The following is a 14,497-nucleotide window of genomic DNA, read 5'->3' on the forward strand; positions in this document are numbered from 1 at the left end:
GTTGGTGTTCCTTAGCACTTCTTATTTGTCTTCAGTACTCCTTGTTTTCCTGAGTGCCATTTGTTGTTCCTGAGTGTTTTCTGCTGTTCCAAAATTGTCTTTTTCAGACTTTGGTGGTACTGGAATATCCACCGGTAACCCTGAGTGGCCCATTATTGTCCTGATAACACCCTAGTGTCCTCAGCAATTGTCCTCCTTAATTGAATTTATTATGCCTTCAGGTCTTGAATGCTTTCTCTTTTTCTAATTGAATATTGATGGTCCTGAACACTTATTTGTGGCACTATGTGTCACTCACTGGTCTAGTATAACTGGGTATTTTCTTCTGTTTCTGAAAGCTCCCTGGTGTTCCTGGCATTGCCCAGGTGGTCTGAAAGCTTTTAGAAGACATGGGATTTTACTAGTGTTCCTGAAGTGTACCTAATTTTGAAGAAAAATTTTGGTGTGCAGAATGCCCCCTGGTGATAAGTAATTTGTATTGCTCCTTAGAGATCATTGGTGATACAGAGAATGCTGAGCTAATACTAGGCCTCTTCAGTAAGTGTTTTGAGGGCCATTGTTTTCATGAATGGACTTTATTTATCCTAAGGTAAGTTCCTGTTGATTAAAAAGCCCTCCGTGTTCTGACACTGTCCTGTGTTTATGAATGACACATGTATTATCCTGGATATTCCATGGTTGTTTGATAAGACTGTAGCAGTCCTGATAATGCCCTGGTTATCCAGAGTGCCTTTTCCTTCTACTCAGAGCCTCTGTGTTGTCCTGAGTGACCCTGATGCATACAAACCATTTGCACAGGTTGAAATTCCCTGTGCTACTTTGAATGGATCATGATAATTTTGAGTATCCTTGGTTTCTTTAGCACCCCTTGTGTTCTCTGAGTGCTTCACGATTTTTAAGATTTTAAGATTTACATGCTTGTACTGACAAACCAGGAAAGGAGAGACAGCTCTTCTTCACTTTTGGGCATCATTGGTACCACTGAAATGCTATGAGTGGTCGTGACTTTGCCACTCATAGCACCATATAGCCCTTTCCGTTTGGAATTGATTTTGATGATATTGGAATGCACTGTAGATTCTCAGGTACTCCAGGTGCCCATAAGTTTACCTTTATTACGTAGAGCATGCCGAGGATTTCTTGAGTCCTTTGATCCCAATAGATAATACTTTTTATTATTTTCTTTCTGATTTTGAGGTCAAAATGGTGTTTCTGAGTACAGCCTAGTTCTCCAGAGCACTCCTTGATTGTTTTGAGTTTATCCTGGTGGTCCTGGTGCACCTGGCTGGTCGTCATGGCCCCACTCATTTCCTGATAGCATCCTCATATTAGTGAACAGAAATTGGTGTACCTACGTTTCCCATGGTGGTAATAGGGGAGTCGAAGCATTCCTTGGTGCCCCCCAGAAATCCAAAAAAATGTGTGGTTTTGCTGGTAGATTCCTGAAATTCTTGATATATCCTGAAAGTTTGCATAGTAAAATGGTGTTCTCTGGTACATCCTGGTTATTCTGACAGCATCCTCGGTCATTAAGTGTGCACAAAGTTGACCAAATAGCATAAGTTTATACCAAGCGACTGAGTATCACTAATGGAACAGTGATTCCGTGGGTATCTTATTGTGGTACCGAGTCTTTATTAGAGGGCCCAGTAGTGTCCTGGTTGTTCAGTGCATCCCCTGGCACACCAGTGTTATATTTTTGGGTCCAGGTTGTCACTGGGTATTCATGATTATATCATGGCAGATATGATAGAACCATGGGAGTCTTGTACAGTTCTAAAAGATTTTGAGCATCCTCTTCCCCGTGTACTACCTGGTGACTCTGACAAAGTGCTTGTGTCTCTGAGTATTGCCCATTTGTTTTCTCTAATTGTCCTGGAAGATACGTGTTGGTCCTGAGTGGCCCAAGGTCATCCAGAGTTTTCACTACTTGTGCTAAATGCACCCTGAATATCTTTTAATTCCCGATTGTTGAAATGTATGTCCTGGGATTTTCAGTGTAACTGTGTCATCATTTGTGCCCTGTGGTTACATTTGATGCATCCTGCTTGTCCTGAGATCTACTTGGTAGTCCTGATAGACCACTGGTGGCCCTTGCACACTGCTGTGTTTCCTGACAATCCTGTGGAAATCCTTGGCTTGTTCTTTTCACTGCCCAGTTTTACAGTATGCAACCTGTTGTCCTCAGCAAATTTCTATTTCTATGCTTAGGCCCTCATGGCCCTTAGCACATGTTATTTGTTCCTTCTTAACTTGTTGTAAAGCCTGGCACCCAGTGGTGTTTCTGGATGCCCTGTGCTGCTCCTCAGTCTGCCGTGGTATTTCCTGGCTTCAGGTGTTCAAGTTACTATCTCTTCCTCTGGGCAGCACCTAGGGGTTTCCAAGTGCTAGTTGGTGATTGAAAGCCATATAGAATATTGATGAAATCCTCTGGCTTAGACTGTGCCTCGTGGTGGTACTGAGCATTTCCTAGTATTCTGACAGTGCTATTCATTGTTATATGGCTGCCTTGCCAGTGGTCTCGAGTGCCTCTTGGTGTCCTCCCATGCATTTTGATTACTATAAAAACCAGGTTGTTGTAATACATCTCTGGTTATCATGAGCAACATCTCATCCTCCTTAGCAACCCGAACAAATCTTGAATTCCATGAAATTGTGATACAGTTCTCATAGTCATGTATATCTCTGGAGGGTCCTGAGCTATCTTTTTGTTCTTGCTAGTCCCTTGGGTGCATTTTAACATTGTGAACGTTTTGAGATTCCAGGAATATGAAGCATATTTATTTTCTTCTGATTAAGCCTAGTTGGCACTAAGTTATGTCCAGTTGTGCAGAATGTCCTCATACCCAGAGTAATGGCAGGCAGTCCTGGTCATCCAATGTTTCTACTGACCATATTCAGGTGATGCTAATAATGCCTTGGTGGATTTGTGTATCAGCTGGATGTCCAGGATGCACCCCAGTTGCCAAGAGTGACTCCAATTGTCCTCTACTAGCCAAGGGTATCCTAAGTGTACCTGAGTTTTTCTGATATGCCTCCCAGTGGTCCTCAGTGTTTCCTAGTTTGTTTCATTGTTATCTACTGTTTTTGCTTGTCCCTGCTTCATAGAAAACTTTGAGAGTCCTTTTGCCTTTTGATAAAAACCTCTTGTACTAAAAGCACAAGTGTTTTTCCTGTTTCCCAATGTTGTTCCTGAAAATCCCCTGGAAGTTTTGACAGCCCATGAATTGTTTTGAGAGCACACTATTCTACTTGGATGCAATCTGATATTTATGTATAACTTTGAATGTTGTGATAGCTTCTCGTTGGATACAATAGTGCTCACGTGAATATCGTAATAATTGTGAGAGTGCCCTGGGTCCTCAGCACCCACACGTTTCCCTTGGTGGGTCCTGCTCATCCAAGTAGCCACAAAGAGTCCTAGGTGATTATTAATGTTCCTGAGCACCTCTGATTATACTAACAATGTAGATGATTTTTTAAAAATTAAAGTTAATGGAGTGACTACAATGGGAGATAAATGATATATTTCAGAAGTTTACACATGAAACCTATGTAACGATACTAAAAGTAGTCTAGGGGATTTAAGTACCTCTTGTTATTTCTGAGTCCCTGCCATTCGTTTGAGTAACTTGATGTTGTTCTGGTTGCCCTAGTGTTATTAGACAGTCAGATATTGACAATTGGTCATTTTCTTTTGAGAATTTTCATGTGCACTGAGCATCTTTTATTATTCCTGACACCAGCATAGGGTGAATCTATGATGGTTCTGCTCACCTCTTGGTGATTTTCCACACGGAATGGCCTAGTCTTGAATTCTTTTGACTGTCATAGCCCTACACTAAGGTTTGTGAAAGCATATGGTGTTTTTGGATGACTGAAAATTGTTTTCAGTATACAATGTTTGCCACAAGTCCCATTGTTTATAAGTCAGACCCCATGGTTTGCTGTTGATTGTAGTGGTTTTGAGCACCTAATATTGGTTCTGACATACCCCTCATCTTTCTGTGATGAACCTGTATGATCTGAGCGAAGTTTTCTCCTAATAGAATCCTTGAAGTTCTGAGTGACACTTATTCTGGTGTCCTGTTCTTGTTTCGAGTATAATCTCCAGATCAGAATTTTTTTTTATTTTTTTTATTTTTTTTAGATTGGCATGTCAACTGATGGTTGTCCCAGATTTGTCCTGGTGGGCATGAGCATTTACTATTGATTTTTGACTTTCATTGTACTTTTCATAAAACCCTGGTGCTCCTAACTGTGCCCTCCTGTATTTGAGTGGCTCCTTGTTGTTTTAATACATGCTGGGTGTTCTGGGCCTCTCCTGGTCTGTTGTGATAGCTCGACTGAAGTTGTGAGTGACACCTAGGGTCACTGATTAATGCCTTCTCTGTTTACTAATTGTGTTTGGTGTACAGATGTATTTTGAGCAAATTTTTTCCCTCCTGATCATTGTTTTTTTTATCCTAAAAATTCCCTTCCTCTTTTAGGAATCAATGGTGGTCTCAGTAATGTCCACAGCAATCGGGGATCCCATCAATTTCTGGGGATTGCTGGGATTCCCAATTTCTGTGGACATTACTGGGACCACCATCAATTCCTGAGAAAGGAAGGGAATTAGTGTAGTGCTAAGACCGCCAAAAGAATTCAAGACTATCCCATTCCATGTGGAAAATCACAAAGAGGTGATCAGAACCATCATAGATTCACACTGTGGTAGTGTCAGGAATACTAAAAGTTGCTCAGTGCACATGACCATTCTTGAAGGAAAATTGGTCCTCAGCATTCCCTGGTATTTTTGGTGTCCTTCCTGTCCACAAAGATGCTGGTTGATAAAATATTCCTGTGGTTGTGCTACAAAGCCCTTGTGAATATGAATGACTTCAGGTGGTCTTTATGACTACTGGTAATGTTGCTACTGCCTGGTATTCCATATAGCCTCCTAATGTCCCTCAGGGCTTCTTGGTATTCATCCCTCTTATCAGGAGAATCTGAGTGTGCATGGTGATAGTGGAAAGATGCTTTTTTAATTTTTTACTACACTTTTGTGGTCTTGACTAATACATGGTTATCTCCGATGTCTCCTGAAACTCCCATAAACTCTTGGTGTGCCTGAGTGGTAAGATCTTTTGGAATGTCCCTGCATTGTTGTAAGAACACCCAGCTTTCCTTGGTGATGCCTGCTGTAACAAAGTGCCTTCTGGTGGTCCTCAGAGTCCCCCTGGTGTCTCCCATACTTCCCTTGATATCATCTGTTTGTCCTGAGTGTATTCTCCTGGTGTTCAGAGTGCAATAGTGTTTCTTAGCACACCAGGGGTGTTGTTGGATTTACCAAAGTGTCCTGACTGTCCCCTAGTGATTATGGGTGCTTATTTTCTCTGATTATCTGGATTCTTATTTTCTCTGATTATCTGGATTCTTATGTTCAAATCATACTGACTCCATAACTTGTGGGTGTTGTGACTCCTCCAATTGTCCAGAGAGATACTCAAAGATGTTGGGGATACCCAGTGGTTGTTATGAGTCCCCCATTATTCTAATGATATCACATGTTAAGTCCGAGAATCTTTCACTAACAATTAGGCCATTAGGTTGTTTTAAGCTCAAGGCTGTTAGGCTGTTAATCTTACTCTGACTTTAAAGTAACAGTTCTTGAGCCCAGGGCTGCCAGGGCTGTTAACCCTATCTTAACCGTAAAGCGTCAGTCCTTATGCTAACAGTCCCTTACATTCCCCCCTGTTTGCTGTTCATAATGAGGAATCTTGCTCATTTATGGGCCAGCTGAGGTCTCCAAGGGCGGGCACTCTTTCATATTGTTGTCTGAGGACCATGAGCTGGACAGTATTAACCCGATCTTTTACAAAATTAATAAGCTTGTTTAATATACAAGGGCCAAAGGTTAAAATAAGCACAAGTAAAATAATTGGGCCTACTAAGGTTGATACTAAAGTGGTGAACCAGGGGGATTTATTAAACCAAGTTTCAAACCAGTTTTCTTGAGCTTCTCTTTCACGTTTTCTTTTGGCTAGCCCTTCTCTAACTTTTGCCATAGATTCCTTTACTACCCCAGCATGGTCAGCATAAAAACAGCATTCTTCCCCCAGCGCAACACACAATCCACCTTGTTGGAGGAACAACAAATCAAGTCCTCTTCTATTTTGGAGTACTATTTCGGATAGAGAGGTGAGCAACTTCTCTAAGTAACTAATAGAGGTTTCTAACCTTTCTATATCCTCATCTATGGCCGCTCACAGGGAGGTCATTCCTGATTGTTGAGTAGCTAGGGAAGCTATGCCGGTCCCAGCTATGGCTATTCCTAAACTGAACAGAGTGGCAATGGTTAGGGCAGTGATGGGTTCTCTTTTACTTCTCACACTTGTGTCACTATCCCAATGTAAATACATACTCTCCTCAGGGTGATAGAGAACACGGGGCAATACAGCTACCAGGACACAGAATTCATTAGAGGCATTGAAGACCGAGGTAGATAGGCACGGGGTGAGGCCAGTCTTTGAACATATCCACCATCCATTTGTATTGGGGATGAACCATTTGATGTCACTTTTCCAACTAGGGGTGTGATCTATGGAGGCACATAGACTTAGCTTAGCCCGAGGCACTTTCCCTAAACAGGTTCCATTGCCACTTACTAGTTGCAAGGTTAAGACAATTTTATGATCCCCCCCATGAACACTGAGAGGGGTTCTTACTGTTAGAGGCCGTGTAAGTGGCATTAAGCCCAATTGCCTCGTAGAACGGGGGCTTAACGTCATAGCACAGCCAACAGGAAGTTGTGAGGTTAGGACTGGTGCCATTAAGGGCCTCATATACAGTGCACATTAGTTTCCGTAATGAGTCTTCAGTAGCCTGTGTAACAGGGGTCGAAGGAGTTACAGGGGTCTTGGGCTGGGTTCCTTCGAATTTTCTTGTGGTGTCTTTATCCCTGGATATTCCCGGGGTCTTGGTAGGGATAAGAGGGGCCAGTACTTTATTTGGACCTACCTGAATGCTAGTTGTTTCGACTGACAGTCGAATAGTCAGAAGACCGCCGGGGTGGGGGCCCATCCATGCCAACCGACCCATATCTAATTGGAACCCCCAAGTTAATCCTCACAACCAACCACGCTCTTTCCGTGCCGCGTCTTGGTTAAATTGGACACGTACCTGGGGTACCTGTTTCTGGTGGTCCCTAAAGGAGAATTTGACAAGATCTTTATTCCCCACATCCCACTGTCGAGGCCCATCATAGGAGGTGACACAACTCCAGCTACCACAATAGTAGCGGTCTGGGCCGCCACAGGCTTTCCAATTGTTTCTGAGGTTCCCCGGACAAGCCCCAAAACCTTGTGCACTATGTCCTTGATAGGTGTCGATTAAGGCCCGCTTGGACCTGACTGAGTAGTCATACTGCTGTCCACGTTTAAGGCCAGAAATGTCACGCAAGTCAAAAAACAAGTCTGGCCACCAAGTATTGACTGGGGCAGTATGGGTAGTGCTATTAAGGGTAGTTTGGGTCTGTCCGTCCGTTAGGGTCCAGGTTAGCTTATGGGGTTGGTGTGGGTTGATCCCCGTGTGGCTTTTTTCCCAGATGTTGAGTAGAAGCAGGACTAGCAGCCGCTTCATCGTCGGCGGAAACAGGGGGCTTGACGCTTCTTCGAGGCCTGAAGAGTTGCAACTTCAGAGGGTTATCAGGGTGCTGCCGCGCAGTCCATTCCTCAGCTTGTGTCTGCTCCAGCTGGTTGGCTCGGAGCACGTGAGAGTGATGGACCCAAGGCCCGATGCCATCAACCAAGAATCCTTGGTAATGGGTTAGGCGGGCATTGGTCATCCACTTACCAGGGGGACATTTCAGGACCCCCTCTATGGCATGGGGGGTCACCACCTTCAGATGCTGCCCGAAAGTGAGTTTATCTGCATCCTTCACCATTAGGGCTACCACCGTGATAATCCTTAAGCATGGGGGCCATCCTGCTGCAACTGGACCTAACTTCTTAGATAAATAGGCAACCGGACATTTCCAAGGCCCCAGGCGCTGCATCAGTACCCCTTTCGCTATTCCCTTTCTCTCATCAATGAAAAGAGTGAAGGGCTTCAGGGGGTCTGGCAATGCTAGGGCCGGGGCTTTTAAGAGGGCAACCTTGAGTGTCTCATATGCCTTCTGTTGGTCTGCCCCCCAGGCCCAAGGGACCTTGTCCTTGGTTGCATCATACAGAGGCTTCGCTATTTCAGCATACCCCAGAATCCACAGCCGGTAGTAGCCTGTCGTCCCTAGAAACTCACGGACCTCTCGGGCTGAGGTCGGGACTGGAAGTCTAAGAATAGTTTCTTTAATGCCCTCTGTCAGCCACCTAGTTCCTTCTTGCAGCTTATATCCCAGATAGATGACTGTTTGCTTGCATATTTGGGCCTTCTTTGCACTGGCCTGATAGCCTAGCTGCCCCAGCTCTTGGAGGAGGTCTCCAGTGGCCTGCCGGCATTCGGCTTCAGATGGGGCCGCCAGGAGAAAATCATCTACATACTGCAGGAGCGTAACTGAAGTATGGCTCTGGCGAAACGAGTCCAAATCCTGATTTAGGGCTTCATTAAACAGAATTGGAGAGTTCTTGAAGGCTTGCGGTAGTCTAGTCCAGGTCAGCTGCCCGGGGGTTCCCAAATTGGCATCATGCCATTCGAAGGCAAAAATGTGTTGGCTGCTAGGTGCCAGGGCTATGCTAAAAAATGCATCCTTTAGGTCTAAGGTAGAATACCAAATATGTGAAGGGGGTAAATGACTTAGTAAGGTATATGGGTTAGGGACCGTGGGGTGGATGTCTTCAACCCTCTTATTCACTTCCCTCAAGTCCTGGACTGGCCTATAATCGTTCCCCCCTGGCTTCTTAATGGGGAGAAGTGGGGTGTTCCAAGCAGAATGGCAAGGTTTTAGTATTCCAGCTTCCAGGAGACAGTTAATGTATGGGGCATTCCCTTTTCGTGCTTCAGAGGACACGGGGTACTGGCGGATCCGGACAGGCTGAGCCGAGGCTTTAAGTTCAACTACTACTGGTGCTTGGCGGACCACTCGACCTATACCCACTATTTCTGCCCATGCCTGAGGGTACATTTTAACCCAACAGTTCATCTCATGGGGCCATCCAGAAGGGGGAAGGTTGGAGGGTCTGTCTTGCAGGGCAAACAGGAGATGTTCATCCGCAAGAGACAGGGTTAAAATATGGAGGGGCTGTCCTTGGCCATCTAATACCTTGATGCCATCCGACTCAAAATGGATTTGGGCTTTGACCTTAGTCAGGAGATCACGCCCCAATAAGGGGGCTGGGCATTCAGGGATAACCAGGAAGGAGTGGGTAACTTGGTGGTGGCCTAAGTCCACTTGGGGCTTACTGGTCCACCGATAAGCTTTAGACCCAGTTGCCCCCTGCACCAGACTGGTTTTCTGAGACAAGGGCTCTGTATGCTAGTTTAAAACTGAGTACTGAGCTCCTGTATCTACCATGAATCCTACTGGCTTCCCCTCCACATATGCAATTACCCAAGACTCGGGGAGGGGAACCGAGTCCCATCCCCTCTAATCACTGTCCATCCCTGCCAGCAGAACTTGTGCGTCTGTCCGGTTTGGCCCTGGTGCTTGGGGCATTCCCTCTTCCAATGTCCATACTCTCTACAGTAAGCACATTGTCTCCTATCCAGTTGGGGACGCGGCCTCCACCGTCGGGCTGGACCAGCCAGATTTGGTCTTTCCCTGACAGTACCTTGTACGCCTGCCAAAAGATCTTGGCCATCTCCCTCTGCTGCCTCCTATTCTCCCTACTCTGATGTTCTCTGTCCTCCTTCCCGATTTGTTCCTGTAATTCCTGAGTTTCTTTCCTAATTCTATCTTCCCTTTCTTCAGGAGTCTCTCGAGTGTTGAAGACTCTTTTTGCTACTTTCATTAAATCCCGAATAGACATCTCTCCTAGTCCCTCCTGTTTATATAATTTCTTTCTTATATCTGGGGCGGCCTGGTTTATAAAGGACATAATTACAGCCGACTGGTTCTCCTCTGCTAGGGGATCCAATGGGGTGTACTGTCTATAAGCATCATAGAGGCGCTCCAAAAACACAGCCGGGCTTTCATTTTCTCCTTGCATTATAGCTTTTACCTTGGCCAGATTGGTGGGGCGGCATGCCGCCGCTCGGAGACCTGCCATAAGAGTCTGGCGGTAAACTCAGAGACGCTCCCTACCTTCTGCATTAGCATAATCCCACTCTGGTCTGTTCAAGGGAAAGCGCTCATCAATCAGGTTCGGTAGAGTCGTTAGCTGTCCATTGTCGCCGGGGACATTCTTTCTGGCCTCGGTGAGGATCCGCTCGCGCTCTTCGGTGGTGAATAAAGTCTTAAGAAGCTGCTGGCAATCATCCCAAGTGGGACTGTGTGTGTGCATGACAGACTCAAACAGGTCAGTTAAACCTTTCGGGTCCTCAGAAAAAGAAGGGTTTTGGGCTTTCCAGTTGTACATATCACTGCTTGAAAAGGGCCAATACTGGTATGCACGCTCCCCACCTGGGCCAGTCCCTCCTAGGGCTCGCACGGGGAGAATTGGCGCCCCCGCGGAGGTGGAGGAGGAGGGCTCCTCCTCTGGAGTTTCTTCCCGGTGTCTACGGGACCTCAATCTTTTTGCGGGTCCTTGGACTAGGGCAGGGGGAGGCGGGGTAGAGGGAGCCGTTGAATGAGGAAGCTCAGAAGCGGCGGAGGCCTCAGGCTGGAGTGGCGCCGGCGCGTAAGGGAGGGGGGAGTTCTCTTCAAAATCTAGATCTATTAAAGAGGGATATATGCTTGACCGTTCCTATAGGATGGGTTTTTGGGCCGGCTTTTCCGGGGGTTTCGGGCTAGCCGTGGGCCCCGCCGGCTGGCAGGAGGGTTCTGAAACAGTCAGGACCTTGGGGGGATCTTCCAGCTTGTCGGGGACAAAGGGTTTAAGCCAGGAGGGAGGACTCTCCACTAAGGCTTGCTATACCAGAATATAGGGATATTGGTCCGGGTGGCGCTGATTAACAATTTCTCGGACCTTCTTAATGATGTCTAGAGAAAAAGTCCCCTGGGGGGGGCCAGCCCACATTAAAAGTAGGCCACTCTGCAGAGCAGAAGGTGTTAAACTTACCTTTTTTCACTTCCACGCCATAATCACGAGCTTTGGCGCGGATGTCAGGAAAATGGTTCAGGAACAGAGTCTTAGGTGTTACTTGAGCCTGTCCCATAATGGTTATAAAGAGAAACCAGGAAAAGACAAAAGAAAGGACCGAAAACACAATGCCAGAAAATACACAACTTCGCACAGGACTTTTCAACATCCACCGGCCGGTCAACCACACTACATCCACAGGCGCCGTTTCAATCACACCATACTCAGGATCCTTACCCCGGGCCCGTCCGAACGGCGTCCACTGTGGACGTCGTTGTGCCACCTTCTCGTCGGGGACGTCTCCCACGACTTCCAGAGTTGGAGCCTCCAGGGTCGTAACCCGCTCCTTCCTTCCTGTGAGAATTCTCAAAAAAAACAGACCAAGCACAGACCAGACCAAGCAGAGACCTGTTTCAGCCTCTGGCCGAGGACTTGTTTCAGCCCTCCCTGATTAAGACCGGGGAGCCCTGTTTCAGTCTTCCTCCGGTCAGAGGTGGCCAAAACTCATACCGCGGTTCCCTCTATAAACCTCGGTATCGGGAGTTGTCTGTTTCTCTGAGAGTGGGGGAATCCTGGACGAGCCCCCAAATGTTAAGTCCGGGAATCTTTCACCCCTCAGAAAGACAGAGACACACACGACAATGCAAGTCACACAGCGAGGTTTATTTCCAGCTAGCTGGGGTCCCGGTCTCTGCCCGACACAGCGGGTTTTAACAAAGGACCCCTAGCCTACAAAGCTAAGGGTTTTTATAGCAGTTTTAAGGTGTTTAGTAATTACTAAAGTCTTAGGGAGTACAGTATGGACGTCAATTCTCACATAACTAAGACATTCTGTAATTTCTAAAGTCTTAGGGGGTGCATTGTGCTATGCTTCAAGGAGTTTACAACAGATACGTTTCAAAAGCTTCCATATCAGGAGATAAAACATCTGGTCTCTATGCCCACCTCCTGGAACTAACAATTAGGCCATTAGGTTGCTTTAAGCTCTAGGCTGTTAGGCTGTTAATCTTATTCTGACTTTAAAGTAACAGTTCTTGAGCCCAGGGCTGCCAGGGCTTTTAACCCTATCTTAACCGTGAAGTGGCAGCCCTTATGCTAACAGTCCCTTACACTGGTCAGAAAACAGATTGTGAGTCTGCGATGAAAGTGACTTATGTGGCTCTGCTTGGGCTCTTTCTTCCTCCAGACACCCCAGTGTCAGACCCTGCTGAGCAATTTCCGATTGACAGACCCTCCTCAGAAAGCAACATACTGACAACTTCAACTTGGATTTTAAGGATGGTGAGAAATACACTTCTGTTATTGAAGCCAAACTTTCTATAACATTTTGCTATGCATATCGGACACTTTTTCGGTCAGAGAGGGAATATTGAAAGTACAACGAGACATTATTCTACTCCTCCAACAATGCTGTGATCAACCAAACAGGAAAGATCACATATGCATTGACAATGAATTGTTGGGGAACTGTAATGTTCACATGTCTCTGCTGGATACCTAGAATGATATAGCTACCATGGAAAACAGTTCAGTATTTGTCCTGGATGTTGAGAATGAAAATTTCACATGACCATTGATATATACACAATAGTGTTTAAAACAGATACCCAGAAACTCCTAAGCAAAATTCAGCATGACACTGTAGATAATTTCAGAAATGGTCAACGGATGAATGCATTTGTGAAGACAGTACATGTATAAAATGAAGAAAGGTACAGTTACAATTGTGACAGAAGTCCTGATACTGGCCACAGAAAGAGAGTATCTTGAGAAATTGGCAAGAGAAAGAAGCTGGTAACCTAGGCCACGTACACTGTCTCTCAATTAAGATAACAGAATGACAATGTCAAGTTCATAGGGAAAGACAAACAAATGAGCTCATAGACACAGACAATAGTTTAGTGGTTACCACAGGATAAGGGGGGTGGGAGGTAGAAGATGAGGGTAAGGGGGATGAAATATATGGAGATGGAAGGAGAACTGACTCTGTGTGGTGAACACACAATGGGATTTATAGATGATGTAATACAGAATTGTACACCGGAAATCTATGTAATTTTACTAACAATTGTCACCCCAATAAATTTAAAAAATAAAATAAAATAAAAATTCATAGGGAAAAAAGGCAGGTCAAGCCTTTCAAAATAGGATATACTCCAAATTACTCTGGGGACTCCCTTGCTTGTGAGCTTCTTCACAAGCCATTTGAAGAGGGGAGCGCACAACAGAGTCTGACCCTGGCTTAACATAATCTGGCGGAGGCTTAGTAGGCATGTCCCAAACCGGAGGCTGCAGCGGAAGACCCCACATACAGGGCTTCTCAGGAGGTGGTTGCAGAGGGATTAACTATGGGGGGATCTTTACCCCGAGGATTCCATTGATCTCTAAAAGGAATCAGGAGACTCCGAGGACAATTTCCTCCATCCACAGCAACTTTAATTTCTATCAACTGTCCCTGAATCTTCTTTAGCTGATCTTCAAAAGAAAATGCAGTGTCTGCAGGTTTCCCACCTTCTTGAGCCAGAGCCACCAAAGCAGGGTATTTGTCCCTATCATATTTGGCTGCCTCATCCTCTAATTCTTTTTGATCCTGAGGGTCTAAATCTTCCCAGTGCTCGACCGGAGCTTCCTGATTAACAGGCTCTTTGTTAATCTTAGAAAGTCCTTCTGTGTGTTTGGCTCCCTCCTCCTCCTCTCTCTCCGCCAGAGAAGCGGCAGGTGGAAGAATTTCCTCATTTCAGCTTGTTTCACTTTCTCTAGCTTACAGCCCTCACGCTTGAGATCTAAGCAATCCCTAATCAAAGTCCATAACCCAAATGTTTCTACAGGGACCCGCTGAAGTCCATGGGCAGCATAATAATCTTGTAACTGCTCTCCCACTTTCTCCCAAGTTCCCAGACTGACAGTGCCTTCTTCTGGAAACCACGGACAGACCTTTTTTATAAATTCTAAAAACTTGTCTAACTGTTCTCTGCTCACCCGACTGCCACAGGCGGCAAGCAACTTCTTAAGTCCTCTGACATACAGGTCCTTGCTGCTTGCGTGACCCATTTTTCCCCTTTTTCGGCCCTTCAGTCAACAAAGGAAACAGTCAGATGCCTGTCTGGCCGTGCCCCTCGTGGGACTAAATCTGTCTTGGCTAAGGCGCTTCGGTATAAGTCCCCGAACTGGTGGACCGAAGTCCAGTCGCCGTTATGCCGTATGACAGAAACGGAACCGCAGATTAGGGCCCAAGCAAGCTCTGTGACAAGAAGTCGTGGAACTATCACTCATTCACACATTCATTCGACCGAGGGGTAATATTACATCTAAATTTATCGTAAAACATCTGTGTCTTACTC

General features: G+C 45.7%; 1 protein-coding gene across 1 annotated transcript; it reads right to left on the reverse strand.

Annotated features, from left to right (window-relative positions):
- Positions 1 to 7,543: 7,543 nt before the first annotated feature.
- LOC148754346 (uncharacterized) lies at positions 7,544 to 14,207 on the reverse strand. The gene is given in 7 exon segments (XM_088795327.1): positions 7,544 to 9,598; positions 9,601 to 9,764; positions 9,767 to 10,789; positions 11,136 to 11,223; positions 11,311 to 11,510; positions 13,322 to 13,445; positions 14,136 to 14,207. Coding segments are annotated over 7 exon segments (3,726 nt in total).
- Positions 14,208 to 14,497: the final 290 nt, after the last annotated feature.

Source organism: Rhinolophus sinicus, unplaced genomic scaffold (assembly GCF_057876585.1).
Source record: "Rhinolophus sinicus isolate RSI-liver-muscle unplaced genomic scaffold, RSI-T2T HiC_scaffold_22, whole genome shotgun sequence".
NCBI classification, from domain to species: Eukaryota; Metazoa; Chordata; class Mammalia; order Chiroptera; family Rhinolophidae; genus Rhinolophus; species Rhinolophus sinicus.